The following is a 21246-nucleotide window of genomic DNA, read 5'->3' on the forward strand; positions in this document are numbered from 1 at the left end:
CTTGGAAGACACTCTTTTTGGTAGCCATGACTTCCACCAGAAGGATTTTAGAGATCCAGACCTTATCATCTAAACCACCTTACCTAGTTTTCCATAAGTATAAGGTATCTTTACCAATGAACCCCTCCTTTCTACTCAAGGTAGTATAAGAGGCTGATATTAACCAGACAATTAATTTACTGATCTTCTTCCCAAATTATTCTAACAAAGGACAATACACACCCTACATTTACTAGACATCCCTAAACAATTATGTTTCTATCTTCACAGAATGAAAAACATAAGACAATCAAGTCAACTGTTTGTTTCTTTTTCCAGTGCAAAGTTGGACAAGGCAGTCAGCAAAATTATTCTCTCAATGTGGCTGAAAGACTGCATTTCATTAATTTATGATATGAATAAATCAGCCTTGCCTTAACCTGTCAAAGCACATTCTACAAGGTCTATAAACCACTTCTGCTGTATTTCTAGAGCTTCAGTGGATGACATATGTGCAGCAGCTACTTGGGCTTCTCCCCATATCTTTATTATTCATTACAAATTGAACTTGGTCTCTAGGCGAAGATCATCCTTTGGATTTATGGTGCTCAGGAATATCCTTTTGTGACTCCAGCCAAGATTTTAGGTAACTGGGGACTCTGTCCCATCTGTCAAGGATGAAATGAAGATTGACAACATCAGATAAAGAAGTTATGTACTCACCATGACATTCCAAATGTGATGTCTATCTTCATTCATCCTTGACTCTCCCCTCCATCCTCCGACCTCAAAGATTTTTTGGTGGAGCGGATCATATTCACTTGAACTATTATGTTGTCCGGGCACAGTAGATAAGGCTTTCATCTGGCTTACCTTCTATATGTATATATAAATGTATATATGGTTTATATGTTTTCATACTTTCTGCAAAGTCGATCTGAGGTAATTGAGAGAGAGGTATTCTGGGTGGAGGGTAGGCTTGAAGGTTTTTGGCTGGAGCAAGCTGTACTAATGGCCGAGTTGATTCTGATATTGGAACCGAACACATCTGCCCCATCTGTAAAGGATGAATGAAGATAGACAACACAGATGGAATATTACACAACTTCTTTTTAATACTAACATCCTGGAACAGTTTGTCCAATCTCTTTCTAGGTGTACAAATATCCTTGATCTTGTACACGTGAACATGGGGGAGTCAATGATCCTCACCTAATACAATATCTTCACTTGTAAGATCTGACCATAAGGCAGTATTACTTGACATAAAAATTAAATCTGGGGATCCAGTGAAACCAAAAATGAACAATTCCAAGGCTAATCTCTCTCTACTAAGCAAAATCTTGGCTAAATTTCAAGCACCCGCAAACTCAGTAAACACTATAGAATACCCTGAGCTATTTACAAAATATCTGTGCAGTCATATTGATAGCTGTATAGAGCAAGCTATGCTCATTTGTATTAAGAATAAGACAAACTCAAAATACAAGCCACCCTGGTGGAATCACAATATCAATCTGTTATACAACAAAAGAAAAAAATAATCTTGGCCAAGCGTAGGAGGGACAAAGCCATACATGCTAAAATCCCCCTGACCAATCTAAACATGTAGCTAAGAAGGTTAATTAATACTTCAAAGGGTAAATTTTCAGGAAAAAAAGTCTGTTAGGCAAAGGACAATCACAAAGGTTTTTACAGCTATGTCGCGTATCCCCAGAGGAAATTCACAACAATGCGCAGAACTTGTAAACAGAATCACCCACACTGAACTGGAGGCCATTGCCAACTTTTTGACTGACAAGTTCAGCTCAAATTTCTCTCCCCAATCCCCCCCAATAGTTCAAAGTTAATACCACATAACACAATCCCCAACCATTACTAGAGAGCAGATCATTAATGCACTTTCCAAGGCCCAAAACAGGGCATCAATGTGCCACGATAACATCCTGGGATGTTTAATAATAGCATGAACCATGACCTCTCTGGTCCACTTGAATCACTTTTCAACTGCAGCCTTCAGTCTGGTTTTGTGCTAAAGGAATGGTAGATGGCTACATTCATTCCTCTGCACAAAGGAGGTTCAACCACCGATCCTGGTAACTACAGGCCCATAAGTCTTACGAGCTTCATATATAAATCCATGGAAAGAATCATAATGGACATGATAAATGAGGATATAGGTAACCTGCAAACACTGGACCCATCACAATTTGGCTTTGTTAATGGAAGGTCCTACCTATTAAATCTGGTCACCAAAGCGTTGGAGGAAGGTAAGACTGTGCACACAGCTTACCTCGACCTGGCCAAAGATTTTGATACAATACTCCACTTAAGCATCATAAACAAGCTCACTAATTTAGGTATAAACCCTTTTGTCACCTGCTGGATAGCCACCTGGCTCAATGATAGGTCCCAAAAGGTCAAAATAGGTGAGGCCATCTCCACCAAGAGGCCAGTCACTAGCAGAGTGCTGCAGGGCTCAGTACTGGGCTCTCTCCTTTTTGGTATCTATTTCTCTGAAATGGAAGCAAATGCTGAAGGTGTATGTCTGGCTAAGTTTGCAGATGATTACAGGATAGGGGTTATCATCAATTAGACTACAGGCACTAGCATTCTTCAAGAAGGTCTATGTCTGACTAACAAATGCTGCCAAAGCTATGGTCTAAAACTAATGCTAAAAAATGCATAATTGCACCCTTTGCGAAATCAACCATCCTCGCTAATTGCCATGTTGGTAATATGCCCCTAAGATTTGACACAGTGGTCAGAGATCTGGATACGCATGTAAACAGTAGCCTTACCTTTGACTACTATGTAGCCACAGTGGTAAGAAAGTTCTTTTATTTTGTATAACTTTTAAGTAAGGGCATGGCATCTAGGTCCCTCATACTCCGCCCTTATCAGACCAATCATAGAGTACAATGCTTCCTTTGGTATGTACGTGATGAGGCATATACAGCAACTACAGCATCCTCAAAGGTTCCTTACAAAAAGAATACAAGGCATAATAAACCTGTCTTATGAAGAGAGCCTTAAAACGCTTTCCCTCTACTCAGTCTCCTACAGATTGCTGAGGGGTGATCTATGCCTGGCTTAGAATGCATCCACAAACCACACACTTATGAATCTCCTACATATTTGTAAGTCAAAGAGTACTAGAAATACAAGGTCTAAGGACCTGTGTTTTGTCTGTGACTTAAGCAGAACATACTGGAGGGACAAATATGTGTCCCAAAGACTGCCCTTCCTATGGAACAGGCCTCCCATCAATGTGAAGCAAAGTTCATCTATTACCCGATTTAAGCAGAACCTAGACAAGTGAATGGAGATTATGAAATTTGCACTGTGCATGGCACCCATGTCCCTTATGGACAGAGGTAGCTTAAAAATGCCTGGCCTGCAATGTCCTGTTTGGATGCAGGATATCATTATTCTTTCAGGAAAACTCGGTTAGCCTTAGAAAGACCCGCTGGGTTGTTAGCCAAGTAACAGTCTATGAATCTATGAATCTATGAATAAGAACATACTGTAGTTATCATATGAATAGAGGGAACTGGTTCACACAAGGCTTAATATCGATATGGAATAACTTGCCAGTCAAAATAAGAAAAAAAGTATCCTTATGGTTTTTAAAAGAACCATTGAGTGCATGTTTGGAGGAGAAATAAACAAATATGTTATAACTGGCAACGCAAACACCCATATTCTTCAGCAGTAAATGTATGCAGGTGTATAAGCATGAGCTACCTATAAGAGCATATTACATATTATATAAGCCTTGTTCACATAATATACAGTATACTGCAAAGATTATTAAGACTTCCCTTGTTGTTGATATGTCGAATAACTATCTAACATAACAGATAGATTAGATGTCCCCAATACAAAATAATCAAACCTTTTAACCTCTTAGCACACAAAATATAGACAACACCTACAACAATGGGGGGGGGGGGAACAAAGGCCCCAAAACAGGGACAGATATTAAATATAGCTCTTAGAAAATTGCCAGAATAACAGGTTTGTGTTAGAATCATTTTCTAAATTATAAAAAGTCTGAAACTCCAGTGTGTGCCATTATTTAGTGAATTTACTCCGCAGTGATTTGCCAGTAAACCACAAATTTTATGAGGAACAGACCAAAAAAATATGAGGCAAAAATCTGGATAGTCTGTGAAAATCTGGACAGTTGAGAAGTATGCAAAATAATACATACATACACATAGCTAAATAAATAACATGACATAAAGTAATATAATATCAAATAAACCCAGCCAGGAAGGGCATGTGGCAAAAAAAGGTATGTTGCTTGCAAAAATACTTACTTCTTTATAGCAGATGTTACTAATCCAATTGAATAGTCACCTTGTTTAAACTCTTCATTTAAGATTTCATAATTATATGTGCCTTCCCAGATGATTGGAGCAAGCCAAGGAGTCAAAATGTTAACATCAGGTCTCCTACAACAGAACAATACTAACGTGTTAATGGTTAGGCCATTTAATTATTTATCACAGAGTTCATTTGTTTATCACATATTTACAGTGTTTGCAACCTTTCATAATAGCTTCAGAACAAGCTCTGCTCTAGTACTTTTTTCACTTCTTCCTTCTTTCCATAAAAAAAAAAAAATCCACATTGTAGTATATCTGAGAATAGCATATCAATACCAGTCTTGCATGACTCAAATGCTGGTTTGCATTATATATACCCTAGTTGTTTCTACATAAGTTGTTTTTCAGCCACCATAGCCTTCTATCCACAAAAACATTAAGTCTCATTAAATGTTGACTTGTAATAAAACAATCTGCTGAATTATTTCACAGCAGTCAATTCATTAAATACAAACCACTGCCTTTATCATGTGGAGCTGAACAAAATGCTTTCATGATTACTAACCATATGTGAGTCTGAAACAAACATATCTGCTAGTCCTTATATATTTGTTCATTTATCATAGGTCCATAGATTAAACATAGGTTCATAGATTCAGCACATACGTCAGCTTTGGAAACATTGACCACAAAAGGTTGACAAACTGGGTATCCACACATGCTCTGAAAATGTCCTTTGGCACATGCAATATTTCTAAAACAAAAACAATAAAGTAGTTTCTGGAGCATTATAAAATAATGTCTGCAGCCTTTCTCCTTGGGCCTCCGCTGAAAATTGGCTTTGTTCTAAGTCGGACTTTCCCAGTAAACAAATGTTAAATAAAACTAAAATAAAAATAAATATTAATTTTTGTAAGGGGGCAATCCCCCACACCACCTGCTATTTATATAGTAGCTCAGAGATTGCATAATCTCCAAGGAAAAGGACTATTCCCCTACCCAAGAATTGTCGACACCTGTCGATCATCTGCATCAGTCGAGCGAATGTGGTCAATTAAACAGATGTTCAACAGTCTGCATTTAGACCAAATGCAGGTTACTTATCTATCTATCTATATATATATATATATATATAATATATATATATATATATATATATATATATATACATATATGTATGTATATATATATATATATATATATATATATATATACATATATGTATATATATATATATATATATATATATATATATATATATATATATATATATATATATATATATATATATATATATATATATATATATATATATGGGTCTACTTCATTTGATTGAAAGACCATTTGACCTAAACCCATTTTATCGAAATTTAATTTGATAGAAAACTAGTATTCAAGGCATAAAACTGGAATTTGTCCCCCTCCCCAATGTCGTGCGACCCTGGAGTTGGAATATATAGTTAGGGGGTGTGGGGGGTGAAGCCCCCCACCTAGATTCCTTTAAAAGAAGAAAATAAAACAAAAAGTACAGATTTTAAACTAAAATAGGTGGGGGCTTCAACCCACACCTCCCCCCCAATGTGGGGGGCTGCACCCCCCAACTATATATATCAACTCCAGGGTCACATGACATTGTGGAGGGGGACAAATCCCTGCTTTTTGCCTTGAATACCGTTTTTTCATTATATGGGTTTAGGTCAAATGGTCTTTCGATCAAATGAAGTAGACCCATATATATATATATATATATATATATATATATATATATATATATATATATATATATATATATATATATATATATATATATATATATATATATATATACACATATACACATATATATATATATATATGTGTGTGTGTGTGTGTATATATATATATATATATATATATATATATACATAAACATTTTAAAGCACATTGACTTGATACATTTTAACCATTTGTCATTATTGTTCTATTTTACATACATATATATTATATTTGCAGGGGTGAAGCTCCCTTTGTACCCCACATGGCTTAGAACTGTAAATATTGTAACTCTGAGGTCACTCAACCACACAGGTAAAAGAATATGCTCAGTGATCTCAAATTTAGTATATATATATATATATATATATATATATATATATATACACACACATATATACATATATATATATATATATATATATGTATAAAACACTAACTCAGAGATTGCACAATCTCCATTGAAGGTGAATATTCCCCTACTCTGTCTGTAGAATTGTCATTGTTTCATGAAACAGCACCCAGTGACAGTGTTAACACATATACACACACACACACACACACACACACACACACACACACACACACACACACACACACACACACACGTACAAAAACAAGACAAGATCCATAGGTTCATAGGTATTGGCCCTAGGGTGTATAGAAGCCTAGTCATAGCAATTTCTTGGATATTTCTTCCCACAATATTTACTTCCCTGGACCCCTGTCTAGAAGCTGAGTTTACCAAGCCAGCAAGGTCATGGATAACTGCTTAATTACCACTTTATAAATAAATTGTCATTTGGTAATTACTACAGGCCTGAAGATTTAACATAGACAAATCCCTGAAGTACAGGATGTTGCAGATGCCATATCCACCAAATTAAATATCATCATCAAACTGTGTGCACATTCTCAGGAACTGTCACAGGCCTGCTTTCTTCTGTGTATTCAATGATAGTTCCTTAGCTAACCTGAACTCACTTCCTTACATAAAAAAACAACTTGTAAGGTAGTCTTCACATTATATACCTTGTACCTTCACTCAGAATCAACACTCATTTTGTGATTAGAGAGCTGGAATAATACTGATTCTTACTGCTCCACTTACTCTGTTATTATCAGAATAATACAGTTCTCTTCTAAGAAATGTTTTTTCCTGGCACTTCTTCTTTAGAAAATCTAGCATATGGATGTCTGGCTTAAACCACCAAGTCCCTGCACAGTTTGGTTGCTTCAGACTTTCTCATCATCATCTTTTTCTATAAATTTTCTATTTCAATGAACTTGAATAGAAAATTAAGCAATATGACATGATTGTGAGTACCCCTAAATACTACTGTAACAAAATATATTATCCCTTATTCTAGTAGCCTTCTATTAGAAATGGTAGTAAAGAAATATTCAGTAATAAGTACAATGCTAACAAAAGTTAACTATAAAAACCCTGAACAATACAGTGAGCAACGATGACGTGAACATTATGCATCAGTACACTTTTGGCCAAGCCTCAAAGATATGCTGAAATGCCCATCTCAGTCCTAACATCCCTTGCAGTGCAAACAGAAGGGGGAGGGTGCTTATGACTTTCTCACAAAGATATGACATGTTAGAAGCAATTATCTGGCCTGTAGTTCTGTGTATAGTAAATTGAACATGGTCAGCTAGGCATTTACCCCAATAAAGAAAAAAAGGAACATTGAAGATTGTCCCCAAACCAAAATATCAGAAAATGACAGAACTAAAACCAGAAAGGAAGCCTCTGAACTCTGAGGTGGATGCTGAGTAGTGTCACTATAGTCACAGTCAACAATTATACATGTAGAGTCACATGTTCATGATTGGTCTGCAAACAAACCGTGAAACCCCCAGCAACTTATTTATTATTTATTTTCCTGGCAGTCATTGGTTGGAGAAGACAAATGCTTGTTTTTTATTGTTTTGTTTTGTAAAAACAGATTTTTGTCTTTCTAACTTCAGAATAGGAGTCTTATTTAAGAAACAACATGCTTTTTAAGATAAGATAATCAAACACTGAATCACTTGAAACCTTAATTGAATTCTGAATATAACTCATAATATTGCACTTAAATTATTATAGTTCCTTTCCATAGCACTTTGAAAGTCAGATGCCCTATTGAAGGATTAATATGTAACAATACATTGCGCTGGGTGGTATATGGTGGTTGCAGCCATTAACTGTATGTGTGAGATATTGTTGTTTTTACTGAGAGAAATATCCCAAGCAGATTGTACTAATAAACAGACAACTGTTAAAAGAAGAATGAAAACAGACAATATGATGCTATTAAATAAAATAAATTTGGACTAATTATTACACCATGCCCCAAGATTCTCACTACACCTTTCTAAACATACTGGAAAATATTAAGATACAACCAAACACCCTAATACTGGGTGATTTCAACTACTATGCCATTAACTGGGAAAACTACTTGTGTACAAACACCTTTGCCCAACGGTTCTTGGAATTCATAAATTCCGAAACCCTGGATCAACTAATCCATAGTCCCACCAGGGGCTCCAATATCCTAGACCTGGTCATTACCAACATGGGAAATCGATGCTCCACACCTATGGTTACCCCCTCGTTGGTCAGGTCTGACCATAAGCTAATCACCCTTAACATCCACATCCCACCCCCACCCCCCAGTAAGGAAACCTCCATCAAAGACTTCTCCAAGCCAACTTCATGCTACTCAAGTCAGAAGTGACAAACTTCATGACACCCATGCAGACGGGAACTGAAAGTTTGACTGCTGAAGCCTACACTAAGGCACTGTACAAGCACATCCACTCATGCATGAATTGTACCATCCCAAATAGAACCAAGAGGCTCTCCTCCAAAAAAAGGAAGCAGTGGTCCCTTGCCATAAACAAACTTTACAACAAAGGGAAGAAACTGTTGCAGAAAAGAGGAAAATCCCAGGATGCAAAAAACTCCCTTACCAGCTTCAGTAAGAAGCTGAGATCCCTCATAAAATCTTCCAAAGCTAGTTACGAAAATAAAATTGCCAAAGATTCCAAAGACAACCACAAGGCATTCTATAACGATGTCAAGAATCTAAATGGCAATGTTCAGATCTGCTCTGAGTTACAACAGAATGACATTAAATATACTGATCCCAAGGATATTGTCAATATCCTGGCAGATCGATTCAGTGCCAACTTCACCCCCCCCTCTCACCTCCTCAACGGCCCATCTCAATACTGGAAGATTGCCAAATTCCGGTAATAATGGCCACATAGGTAAAAAACACTCTCCAAAGCTAAGAATACAGCATCAATGGGATCAGATGACATCCTGGGCTGTGTACTACATGAACTACAAAATGAACTGGCACCTCAGTTATCCCACTCCACAAGGGGGGGATCCACCTTGAATCCCGGGAACTACTGCTCCATCAGTCTGATGAGTCTTATCTGCAAGGCCATGGAACGTATTATTATGGAACTTATAAACAAAGATATTGGCAAACTTCAAAAACTGGACCTCCACCCAGTTCTGGTTTGTGAAGGGCTGATCTTGTCTCCTGAACCTGATTGACTTCTTTGAATCAGTCTCCAGAGCTGTGGACGAGGGTAAGGTGGTCCACACAGCCTATCTGGACCTTGCCAAGGCCTTTGACACCATCCCCCACTCTGGAATCATAGATAAACTTACTAAGCTGGGCATTAATCCCTACGTCACTTGATGGGTTGCCAACTGGCTTACTGACAGAACTCACACTGTAAAAGTAGCTGATTCCAAATTCAGCTCCAGACAAGTGACAAGTGGAGTACCTCAGGGTTCAGTCCTGGGACCACTCTTGTTTGGCATCTACTTCTCTGAAGTACAGGCCAACACTAAGCGACTCTGGCTAACAAAGTTCGCAGATGACTGCAAACTGGGAACCATTATTGAATCCCCAGATGATGTGGATACTCTACAAAAGGGCCTTACAGAAACAGATGCTTGGTGCCAGAGCCATGTGCTCAAGCTCAATGCCAATAAATGTACAGTTAGCACCTTTGGGAACAAACATGTACCTGTGAATTACCACATAGGTGGCAGTACACTAAACACCGAAAGTGTGATAAGAGACTTAGGGACACAGGTGGACAGTGGTCTCAACTTCAATAACCACATCGCCACAACAGTCAGGAAATCCTTCTATGTGGCACACCTCATCACTAAGGGCTTTTCATCCAGAAAAAAGGAGGTCATTGTCCCACTGTAATCATCCCTCATTAAACCCATTATAGAATACAGCGCCTCATTTGGTATGTACCTCTCAAGACATCTGCAACAACTGGAAAGGCCGCAGAAATAACTCACTAAAAGAATCACAGGACTAAAGCAGATGACCTACACTGACCACCTTAAAAAACTCCAGCTATACTCTGTCACATATCGTCTACTCAGAGGCGATCTCTGCTTAACATACAAGGCCATGTCAAACCCAGAGCTGTTGTACATGCTACACTTAAAGAAATCCCAATCTCTCAGAGCCACATGCTCCAGGGATATAAACTTTGTCATCACAATAAACAAAACATGCTGGAGGGATAGGTTCCTGACCCAGAGAGTCCCCAGACACTGGAATAGACTGCCCATACATGTCAAGCAGAGCACCTCTGTGGCCCTCTTCAAAAGGAACCTTGACGATTTTATGTGAGAAAGTAAATTCACCCCGGGGGTCCAGGGAAGTAAATAGTGTGGGAAGAAATAGCCAGGTAATTGTTATGGCTAGGCTTGTATAGGCCCTTGGGCCAATAGCTTAGTACTAACCTATGAGCCTATGAACCTATAAAAAGAATAAAATATATGCAGTTGAATTCTGGAAGATGACAGTGAAAGGCATATGTGGATGCTCTTGAAAATTCTATGAATATGTGTTATATATTTTTTAAACAATTAGAGCAATTAAATACATATGATGCTTTATAGTAAATAAATCCAAAATCCCAAACTTTCACTTTTTCTAAGCATTTCCTGTGACATTAGAGCCTAAAAAATCACACAGCTAACAGAACTTTATGTTAGTCTAGAATTGGTAGAACAGAAGGATAAAATGGTAATCTAAATTCATGAAGTAACACACAGCTCTAAGTGAACTATTCACCAGTGTGTAACAGCTCTGTGCAAGTCATCACATAATGGAATAGAATTACACACTTAATGCTACTAATTCAGTTGCAGAGGTAAAGAAGTAGAAATTAAACAAGATAGGAGGATAGTAAAATCCCTTAAGCTGGTCTTTGCACATGTACACCTAAAATATGACGTGTATCATTTGATTTTTCTTAAATTGTGAAAACACAAAATAAGACAGTGGAATATATTGTATAGGTATCTAAGTGGCTATACCTCAGCAATGTAAGTAAAGTGGGGTAGCTACATATATGAATCAAATGGAAATGCTAAAAAAAATCTGTCAAAAATAAACGTGACACAACCTTTGCATGAAACTAGAAATAAGTTTAGCAGAAAGCAAGATTTTTTCAACTAAAAATATTTCAAGAAGCATTGCATCCCTTTAGGCCAAATACTTAGATATTCAAATATAAATGTGTACATCAGCAGTCGTCATAGTGAAGAAGAAGAAGTAAAAGAAAAAAAAAGAATAAATATGAAAACTTCTCACTGCTGGATATTAGAAGAAATTCTACCCTGTCTAGCAGCTGAAATAGGGTAATTTGTCCTTTTTAGGTACTCCGTAGCAGTCATGCTTTTCATTTTCTTGCTAGCCATAAAATGGGTCCCATACAAGTCTAAAGGGAATTTTGGCTGTCCAGCTTCATTAAAGATAAATTTCAAAGGTCCATCCTGCCTTTCAATATGTTTTGAGTAGGGGCTGCTCACAGAAAATCCACATTTACCTTGTGACATTGCTTTTTTTAAAACTTAAAAACTTAGTGTGCTTCCTAGATGGAGCTTGCAGTCTCTCTAGCACTCACATCATCATGTCCCCTGAAATCACCTTAGAACAAATCTTAAAATCCCTATCAAAGACTAAAAATAATACTTCCATGGGAGTAAACCATATGCCAATCTGCAAACCATCACTGTCATGTATGCATTGTCTGGGCCTCTACTTAAACTGTTCAACCTTATCCAATCCACGTGGTTTAAGTCTGATACCTGGAGAACAGCCTCTGTGACCCACCTATAAAAGGGTGACCCTGTACAGATTAAGGGTATTAGCAGGTTTTCCGGTAAAAAAAAAAAAACGGGTAAACACGAATCACAACCACAATATATAACAAACAGCTATTTTTAATGAAAAGAAATAAATCAAATGTGCACAAAATAAACACTTCCATCCCTGTTAATTCAGGAACTTCATCAGACAAATAAAATTATCAATTACATCCATTATAAAGAGGCTCAAGATTCACACCCCCTGGCTCAACTAAACAAATATTAAAACCAATTCCCGTTCATAAAAAAGATTGTCGACTTAAAGGCATCATCCTAAAAACAAAAATCTTCAGAAGACCTCCTGATTTCCTGGTTTGTGTTTGTGGAGCTGGTTTGTGAGTTTGGTTATGTCTTCTGGTAGTCAGGTAATTCTGAAGTCCTTTATTCACAGGATATTAGACAATCTGTCAGCAATTTAACACTGCTTATTCAACAAATATCCCAGAGGGTTGATTGCATTGAGCAAGGTAATTTATTCCAGGCTCGGCCTAATATTGCTACAATAGAGAGGGTTGATGCTGGACATGGACTACATGCTAAAGGGCCAGGCCAGGACTTACAACAGAGTTTGGATTGTGTTCCTTCTTTGGATATTACACAACCTGGACTTGGGATAAATTTGGGTTGAAGTTTATCAAATATTGGTGGCAATGAGGATTTTCCTGCTTTGAATGAGTGGCTGTTTTCCAGTTTAAACTTTTCTACGGATGCACGTGTAAGTTATGTTAGTTATAATAATAACTTTGCCAAACTTGATTGTTTCGTTCTTAAAATCAAGAAGTTGCAACTTGACAATGTGTACTTCAGGGAATGCCTTAAACTTAAAATTGTGCTGAAAGGCCTACTGATATGGTGGTTCCCTACTGGGTTGCTTGCTAATTCTGTTTTTCACAAAGAATTATTGCAAATGTTCGACCGGCATGGATTTGAATATATGGAGCTGGTCATTAAACATAATGAAAAACTGATTGATTCTTTGAGTAGGGTGGTAACACAATTAGATGTTTCTATTGTGAATGACCTGTTGGATGGGGTTAATAAATATGACTATGTCTGCATTTTTAAAGTATTGAACACCAGTTATTAAATATTAAAAATAAGAAAGTGAAGAAAATTGAGAGAGATAAGGCTGAATATAACTGGAATAGTGACTACCCCAAAGCACCCCTCCCCGCTCACAAGTGTGGGGAGAGGGACATCAACAGGAACAAGTTAATTTTATACATAGTAATGACAGAGGTGATATGAACAATGGGAATGAGGTTTTTTTAGATGAGGAGGAATACCCCCACTGAGGCGATCAGAATGGCTGAGGTAACGCAACTTTGGCCAGAATCAACTACAAGGGCCACAACAATTCAACAGGGGTCAGGGGGGCTTCAAGAATGCTTAGAAAGGGAACATGAGGGACAACATTTAGGATCAGAGATGAACCATGGCATTGGATTATTCGCATGTGACTTTAATAATGACATTTTACCACCTGTGACTATACACTTAAACTGTGAGAAGGACTTTAAAGAGTTTAATTATTCATCTGTGTTAATTGATACTTTTGACTGTGATCTTTTTTCTAAAGGCTTGACCTTCATTCCAGAAAAAGATATGGATAGAAGGAATACCCTCATTGATTTAAAACATTTTATTAGGAAGCTTAATTTTAATATTTTGTTTCAGGGTCTAAATTCCATGATTGACCCCCTAAGTGTTTTGAGTACATTTAACCCCTCCAGTTCATCTCACTTTGCAATTATATGAAATATTATGTGAAACTGATATTTGAAATGTGAAATTTGATAATAGGGTGAATAATTTAAAGGAGGAGGAGTTAATGAAATTGAAAATATTCAAATTAATAAAAACATTAGAATTATGAAACCAGATAAGGGGGGTGGTATTGTGATCATGAATAGTAGTGATTATAATAGAAACATGAGGGAGATTCTGTCAAGTGATAGTTATGTGAGATCTTCAATGAATGAATTGAATGGGGCCTATAGAAGGGTGAAGGGGTACCTGCAGGATTTTTTTATAGAGGGGGCATGTCTATAGATGAATATCATTTTTTGAATGTGGTCCACCCAAGAACCCCAATGATTTTTGGGCTTCCAAAAATACATAAAAATCTTGCACAATGCCCCATGTGACCTATTGTGGATGCAAGGGGGTCTATCATCCTTCCTTTAGCTAAGTTCCCTTGACATCAAGCTGAAAGATCTTGTAATGAGTGAACCCAATTTATGTAGGGATGCATGGATTTTCTTAAAAGGATAAATTCCATGAAATATGATGAACTAGGTATATTTACCACAATAGACATTAAAGACCTATATACTGTTATGCGTCATAGATTAGGGGTTGAATGGTTTTGCGAATATTTGTTTGACAAAGGACTCCCACAGGCTCTTATTAATACCTATGAGAAGGATCCCACAGGCTCTTATTAATACCTATGAGCAGTTAATTGAATTGGTATTAACTAATAATTTTATCTTATTTAAGAAGGAAATCTATTTACAGGTAGAAGGTGTAGCCATGGGGTCAGCATGTGGGGGCCCTTATGCAAATATTGTGATGCTGCAGTGGGAGAAATAATTCTATATTGTTCACCTTACTTTGGCTTTTGCCAAATGTATACCCACTTTTTAAATGACATCTTTTTGTTTTGGAATGGCTCTGAAGGGGAGATTGCTAGCTATTTAGAGTATATTGATAGTACAACCTCCTTTTAACGTTTTACACATACTGTAAATAATGAGAGGATTCCTATTTAGGTGTATGGCTTATGAAGGACATTTACAATAAGGCATTTGTGTCTTGAATATTTAGGAAGGAAATGTGCTCTTAGTTTTTTACATTATGATATTGTCATCCATTTAAACAGAAAAGGGTGGCAATTAAAGGACAATTTGTTAGAGCAGCCCAGATGGTTAGCACTTTTGAAGCATTTCTGCCTGAATGTGAGTTTTTGAAGAGTATGTTCATCAAAAAAGGCTATCTGTTTAATTCAGTAAATGAAGTTATGTTGGAGGTGGTGAATAAGCGGGAAAGTGGATATTTTCTCCACATTTTGGGTGGACTGCAGCCCATTTTTAGTATTGATGTTATTACATCAGAACACCTGCAGCAGGATAATACTTGTACTGATATTAAAAATGGAAAGAAGGACAGTAGTGGGAAATTTCAGTGTGCTTTTATTACGACCTTCAACAAGAATAGTTGCCAAATTGTTTAAGAATTGGACAATTTTGCGTAATGATAAAGAGATTAGGGACTGTGTAGGTAAAAAACTTAATATAGTGTACCGAAAAGGAAGCAATTTAAAAGGTATTTTGGAGTCCTATAGTAGAGCACAATGGCAGGGTGTTATGAGGGAATGTGGCTCCTGCCCTTATTGTCCTTACATTTTAGAAGCAAGCTGTGTGGAGATTAATAAGGTGGAGGTTAGGCTGAATGGTAGATTTTCATGTAACACAGAGAGGATGGTGTATTGTGCTCGGTGTACATGCTGCTCTTGTTTTTATATTGGTAAGACCAAAAGAAAATTCAGAAATAGGGTATATGAACACCTTAGGGATATTAGGTTGAATAAAGAAACTAATGCCTTGGCAAAACATTTGTTTAGAAAAACCTGATCATTCTTTTAAGCTCATTATACTCAATGTGCTTGACTTGAATAAGAGGGGTGGGGCATGGATACTTTAGAAAAACGGAAATTTTTCTGGCAGTTGCAATTGAATGCAACACAATGGCCTGGTTTAAATGAGTTTGCATCCATTTCTTGTTTATAGAAACTTAAAGCACTTGAGAGATAGTGTATGTTCATTTTCCTGTATTTATATAGTAATGCACCTTTTATATATGTATATATATTTTTCATATATTTTATTTTTATATTACTTATAAGTGTTATATTTATGTAATGGGAGTGTATGTTTTAATGATTTTTGTTTTTTAGGATGATGCCTTTAAGTCGTCAAGCTTTTTTATGAATGGGAATTGGTTTTAATATTTGATTGGTTGAGCCAGGGGGTGTGAATCTTGAGCCTCTTTATAATGATGTAATTGATAACTTTATTTGTCTGATCAAGTTCCTGATTTAACAGGGACAAAAACACTTATTTTTGTGTGTATTTGATTTATTTCTTTTAATTACAAATAGCTGTTTGTTAATATATTGTGGTTGTGATTCGTGCTTACCTGTTTTTTTTTTTTTTAACCGGAAGACCTGCTGATTTCAGATTGAGGCTATTATACATCCAAGAGCCTCACCACTCTTTTATGCAAAGCTATGGAAAATGTCATTGCAGAACTCATTCCTGCAGATATGGCAACTTAATTGATCTAGATGTGGGTTGGTTTGGTTTTGTGAAGGGCATATCCTATGTCCTGATCTTAGAAGTTTCTTTGAAGCGGGTATGGACAGTGGCTACTCAGTGCACACTGAATATCTTGATCTGACCGAGGCTTTTGACACCTTTTTCCATGTTATTGTTATTTTTTTTTAAGTAGACTAGCAATGTAAACTTCTGTGTTATCTGCTGGATTGCAAATTGTCAAATTGCAAAAGTAGCTGGTACCCTCTCTGAATGCAAAATTGCAACTAATGGGGTATCATCAGTATTATGCTTTCTCCTGCTTGGCATTTATTGTGCAGATATCCAGTCCAATATTCCAGAAGTTTGAGTAAGTTTGCTGATGACTGTATCCACAGATGCTATAGCACTGACCTAGTGTACTGAAAACAGTCTCATGTTAAATGCAATAAAAACGTAGTAGTATAGTTGCATTTGTCAAAAAAGTTATTCCCACCTAACAGGTCCATAGGTTCTAGGTAAGTACTAGGCAATCTGCCCTTGCAGACCATTTTAACCCTAGCCCATTTCTTTTTTTTTGTGTGTGTTTGAAATAATCCTTCCCATTTGGTTATAGACTGGCCTTACCCATCCCATAGTCAATAATTATATATTACCCCTAATGAGAATACTGGGATCATACAATAAATAATTTGAAAAGACCCATGCATGAAATAAAGCATTTAGGAGTTGCCTCCATCCGTTAGTAGTACAGGGTGCAGTCCTGAGGTAAGTTTTCTGTCTAACATCCATAGATCTAAGTTGTGTTTAAAAATGGACAGGGGGGAACTTTTTATGTAAATGGGGAGTCTATTCCACAGCAGCAATATCCCCTGCAATATTTACCTGTCTCTCCAAGCCATTCTGTTGATGTTGCGGAAGAGGTTTAGATTCCCTAGACTTAGCATTTCTTATGACATTTGACTTGCTAATTTGCAGTGCACCCATCAGTAATGGGTTGGGGGATGCCTTGCATGCCAGACACAATCATCTCTTAGCAGTCTGCAGAATACAGAGTATAGTGAGATGGCTTTGAGTTGGTCCATGTAGGACATGTTGTTTAGGCCTTGTATCTTTTTAGTAATGTATCTCCGTGGGCATTCCAGTTGTTGCATGTGTCTGGACAGATACATACTAAAGAGGGCATTATATTTAATGATTGGCCTAATGAGGGGTTAGTGAAGGGAAACAGTGACAGCCCTAGATCTAGACACAGTTTGTTTCTTTATAAGCTGTGTAGTATAGAAGGACTTTCTTACAACAACAGAGGCATGTTGGTAAAAACTTAGGTCACTGTTCACATAAGTTCCCAAATCCCGAACACCTGGGTCAACACTTAGGGGTGTATTATTAATATGGTAGTTCTCTGGAGTAGATGACATTCTCAATGGATATTATAATGCATTTTGGCATTTAGTTTCAGTCAATAATTTTGGCAGCAGTTATTTATTTGAGACAAACCATCCCCATCCTGCAGGATGACTAAGTCATTTGGAGATTCAGTGACTGCTCCTAGCTTACAGTCATCTGTAGATTTAGTCAGCCAGAGCCATTTGATATTGGCTTTTACTTCAGAAAAGTAGATGCCAAACAGGACAGATCCCAGCACAGAACCCTGTGGGTCTCCACTAGTGACTCATCTTTACCTTTACCTATTTTTATTATCTGCATCCTCACTGTGAGCCAGTTGTGAGTGACAGTGGGGTTTATTCCCATTTTATTTAGCTTTTCTACTATTTCTGAGTGGAGAATTGTGACAAAAGCTTTGGCCAGGTCAAGATATGCAGTGTGTAACATTTCGCCTTCTTCCGCTGCTTTGGTGACCTTTAAAAAAAAATCTACCAGGTTGAGTAAGCATGCCCTTGACGAATCCAAACTTAGAAGGGTCCAGTTTTTGGAGGTTTCCTATGTCATGTTTAATTAATTCCATGAGAAGTCTTTCCATAAATTTGCATAAGAGGGTGGTCAGACATGGGTCTAAAATTTCTTGGGACTATGGAAGGTCCTCCCTTATGTAGGAGAATGACTGTAGCTGTTCTCCATTCACTTAGTACAAAACATGTATGGAGGCTGAGTTTGAACAGTGTTGTTTGGGGTATGGCTAAATTGTGCTTTATACTATTTAAGATGCATCCAGCGATATTGTCAGGACCCAGCTATACAGCATTTTTAGCTTTTGATAGCACTTTTATGCCTTGGTATTGTGTGATAACTACAGGCAAGCCAGTTGCAGGTATATCTTAAGGGGCAGCTAGTGTGGAGACTGGGGTAACATTAGCTACATTTATTGGCCAGTAGGTTCACTATATCTTCAGCCTCAGTGTAAATAACATCATTCACAACCATCTCAGTGCATTTCTGTGTTGTGCTTTTGGGATTATAGACATAACTAAAACTGCCTTGTGATTGTCCTTGGCTTGGACAGATGTTCTAGCCTCAAACTGGGCTTTGCTGAATTTTGTTAAGCTGCTGATTTGCTTGTTTATTTCAGTGACAATGGCTTGCTCTAACATTCTGAGTTACTCTTCTTACTTTTGGTCAAAATTCTTTAACTTTTATTATAAAAGCTTGTTGATATGAGTTTGTTTCTGGGGTTTGCCCTGCACTTGTTCCCTATGGGGTACAGCTGCATCTGTACAGCTGTTTATATGTTGGTATAGTGTGGTGGTGTACATTTCTATGTATTCAGTGGAGTTACCTGGGTTTTGTGGAGATTTGAAGTTTGCCAATGTATCACTTAGGAATAGGTAGTTTGTATTAAAGAAATTTCTAAAGGTATCTAGGTTGGAAGGAATCTCTGGTTTCAGTTTTATTTTGAAGGAGACTGCTTTATGGTCAGACCTAACAAGTGGGAAAGATACACAAGTATGAAGATTCATATGTTATAAATGGTATCCCTCTTCAGACAGGCAGGGTCATAAAAGAACTGATCACTTATGTGGACAATTCTCTTTTCTTCTGTCACAATAGTCAGGAAATCCTTCCAACATGTCCAGTTTCCAAGGGGATCTCAAGTCATCCTGCTACTGTAATCTTCCTTTATCACATCCACCACTGAATGTGATTTCCCTTTGATATATATATGTGAGCAAACATTCAAATCCCTAATAACAGAACACACTTTAACAAAAGCGCTTTTAATGAAAAAGCACTTTCGTTAAAGCATGTTACAAAAAAAAATAAAACACTACATTTACATTTCAGCAGGGGGGGTTTCGCCCCCCCCCTGCACCCCCCATGTGGGGGGCTGTGCCCCCCACACCCCCCTACTTTAGTATTCTTTCTCAGAGACTGCACTACAGTGGGGAAAAGGGAAATTTCCCTTACTCGAACCATAGTACAGCCTCGGCAACAGGCAGAATTACGCAAAAGCGCTTCTTCGGTGAAAAGCACTTTCATATAAGTATGCCCAGCCGTTTGGGTTTCGGTCGTTTGCTCACTCGAGCAAACGTCCTAGATCCATACATATATATATATATATATATATATATATATATATATATATATATATATATATATGTAAACTAAAGCATATCACACAACTAGAAAGTCCTTATAGATACCTTACCAAGAAAATTAACAGTTTAAAATCCTTCAACTATCCCAACAGAATAGTCCAACTCTCCTAATACTCAGTCACATACAGACCCAATTTTATTTCACCTCCTGTTTATTTGCAAAATCAGTGGCTCTGCAAACACCCATATTATGGACCTAAATCTACACCAACAAGTAAACAAGCTTCACTGGAGAGAGCAGTCCCTAACTCAATATATTCCATGTGCATTGAATAAGTTACCACCACAGGTCAAAGTACTATTTTGTCTGCATTTAAGGATAGTCTTGATGATTCGATGGCTACTTACACATTTACACCAGGATCATCATAAACTGCCTTGCTCGATTTGTGAGGTGAGCCAGCTTGAAAAGGGAGGCATGAACTTCTAGGTGTGTCTACTTAAAGGTAAATATGACTAGGCATCTTATGGTTCGCATGATTGTTTACCTAGATTGTTCCTATGTTCCTATATATAGACACCCAAACACACACACATGCACACACACAGATATGTGTGTGTGTGTGTGTGTGTGTGTGTGTGTATATATATATATATATATATATATATATATATATATATATATATATATATATATATATACACATTTATGTTCAAAACACAAATCTACAAAGAGACCCAAAAACACAAAAATCACTATTTGTTTTCTTAACAGGATCATATAGGATCATAGGAGATTACCAGGTTAATGGTCTCAGGACCCTTACAAGCCTAGCTAAGTTCAACCCAAGTTCTCAAGGGTGTCTGGTTTAAGCAGACACTAAAATCAGCACCTATTGCTCGTGTCCAAGAGGAACACAAGTGGAACCCCTAAGATGAATTTCCAGTTACCCATCCAGTCATCCCAATGACACTTAAATAGGGCCAATGATGGGCTTTATTTAACATGAATAGGAAGCTTCTTCCAAAGGTGGAGCAACCTGTGTGAGACAAATCTGTCTCTTCAGCAAGTTCTGTTGCTATCACATATGAGGTTAAGGGCCTTTAAGTGAGTGACCAGTATGGCATTTGAACTGTGAATGTGCAGCATTTCCATTAAAACT

At 37.2% G+C, this 21246-nt stretch overlaps 1 protein-coding gene across 1 annotated transcript in view; it reads right to left on the reverse strand.

Annotated features, from left to right (window-relative positions):
- The window catches only part of LOC122814225 (histo-blood group ABO system transferase 1-like), a 178875-nt gene extending 161387 nt beyond the window's left edge, over positions 1-17488 (reverse strand). Inside the window, exons 1-2 of the mRNA XM_044086825.1 lie at positions 17472-17488; positions 4305-4439 (exon numbers count right to left, since the gene is read on the reverse strand). Coding sequence (XP_043942760.1) covers positions 4305-4439; positions 17472-17488 — 152 coding nt within the window. The remainder of the gene's footprint in view (positions 1-4304; positions 4440-17471) is intronic.
- Positions 17489-21246: the final 3758 nt, after the last annotated feature.

Source organism: Protopterus annectens, chromosome 10.part0 (genome assembly GCF_019279795.1).
Source record: "Protopterus annectens isolate FY-2018-M chromosome 10.part0, PAN1.0, whole genome shotgun sequence".
Lineage (NCBI taxonomy): Eukaryota > Metazoa > Chordata > Ceratodontiformes > Protopteridae > Protopterus > Protopterus annectens.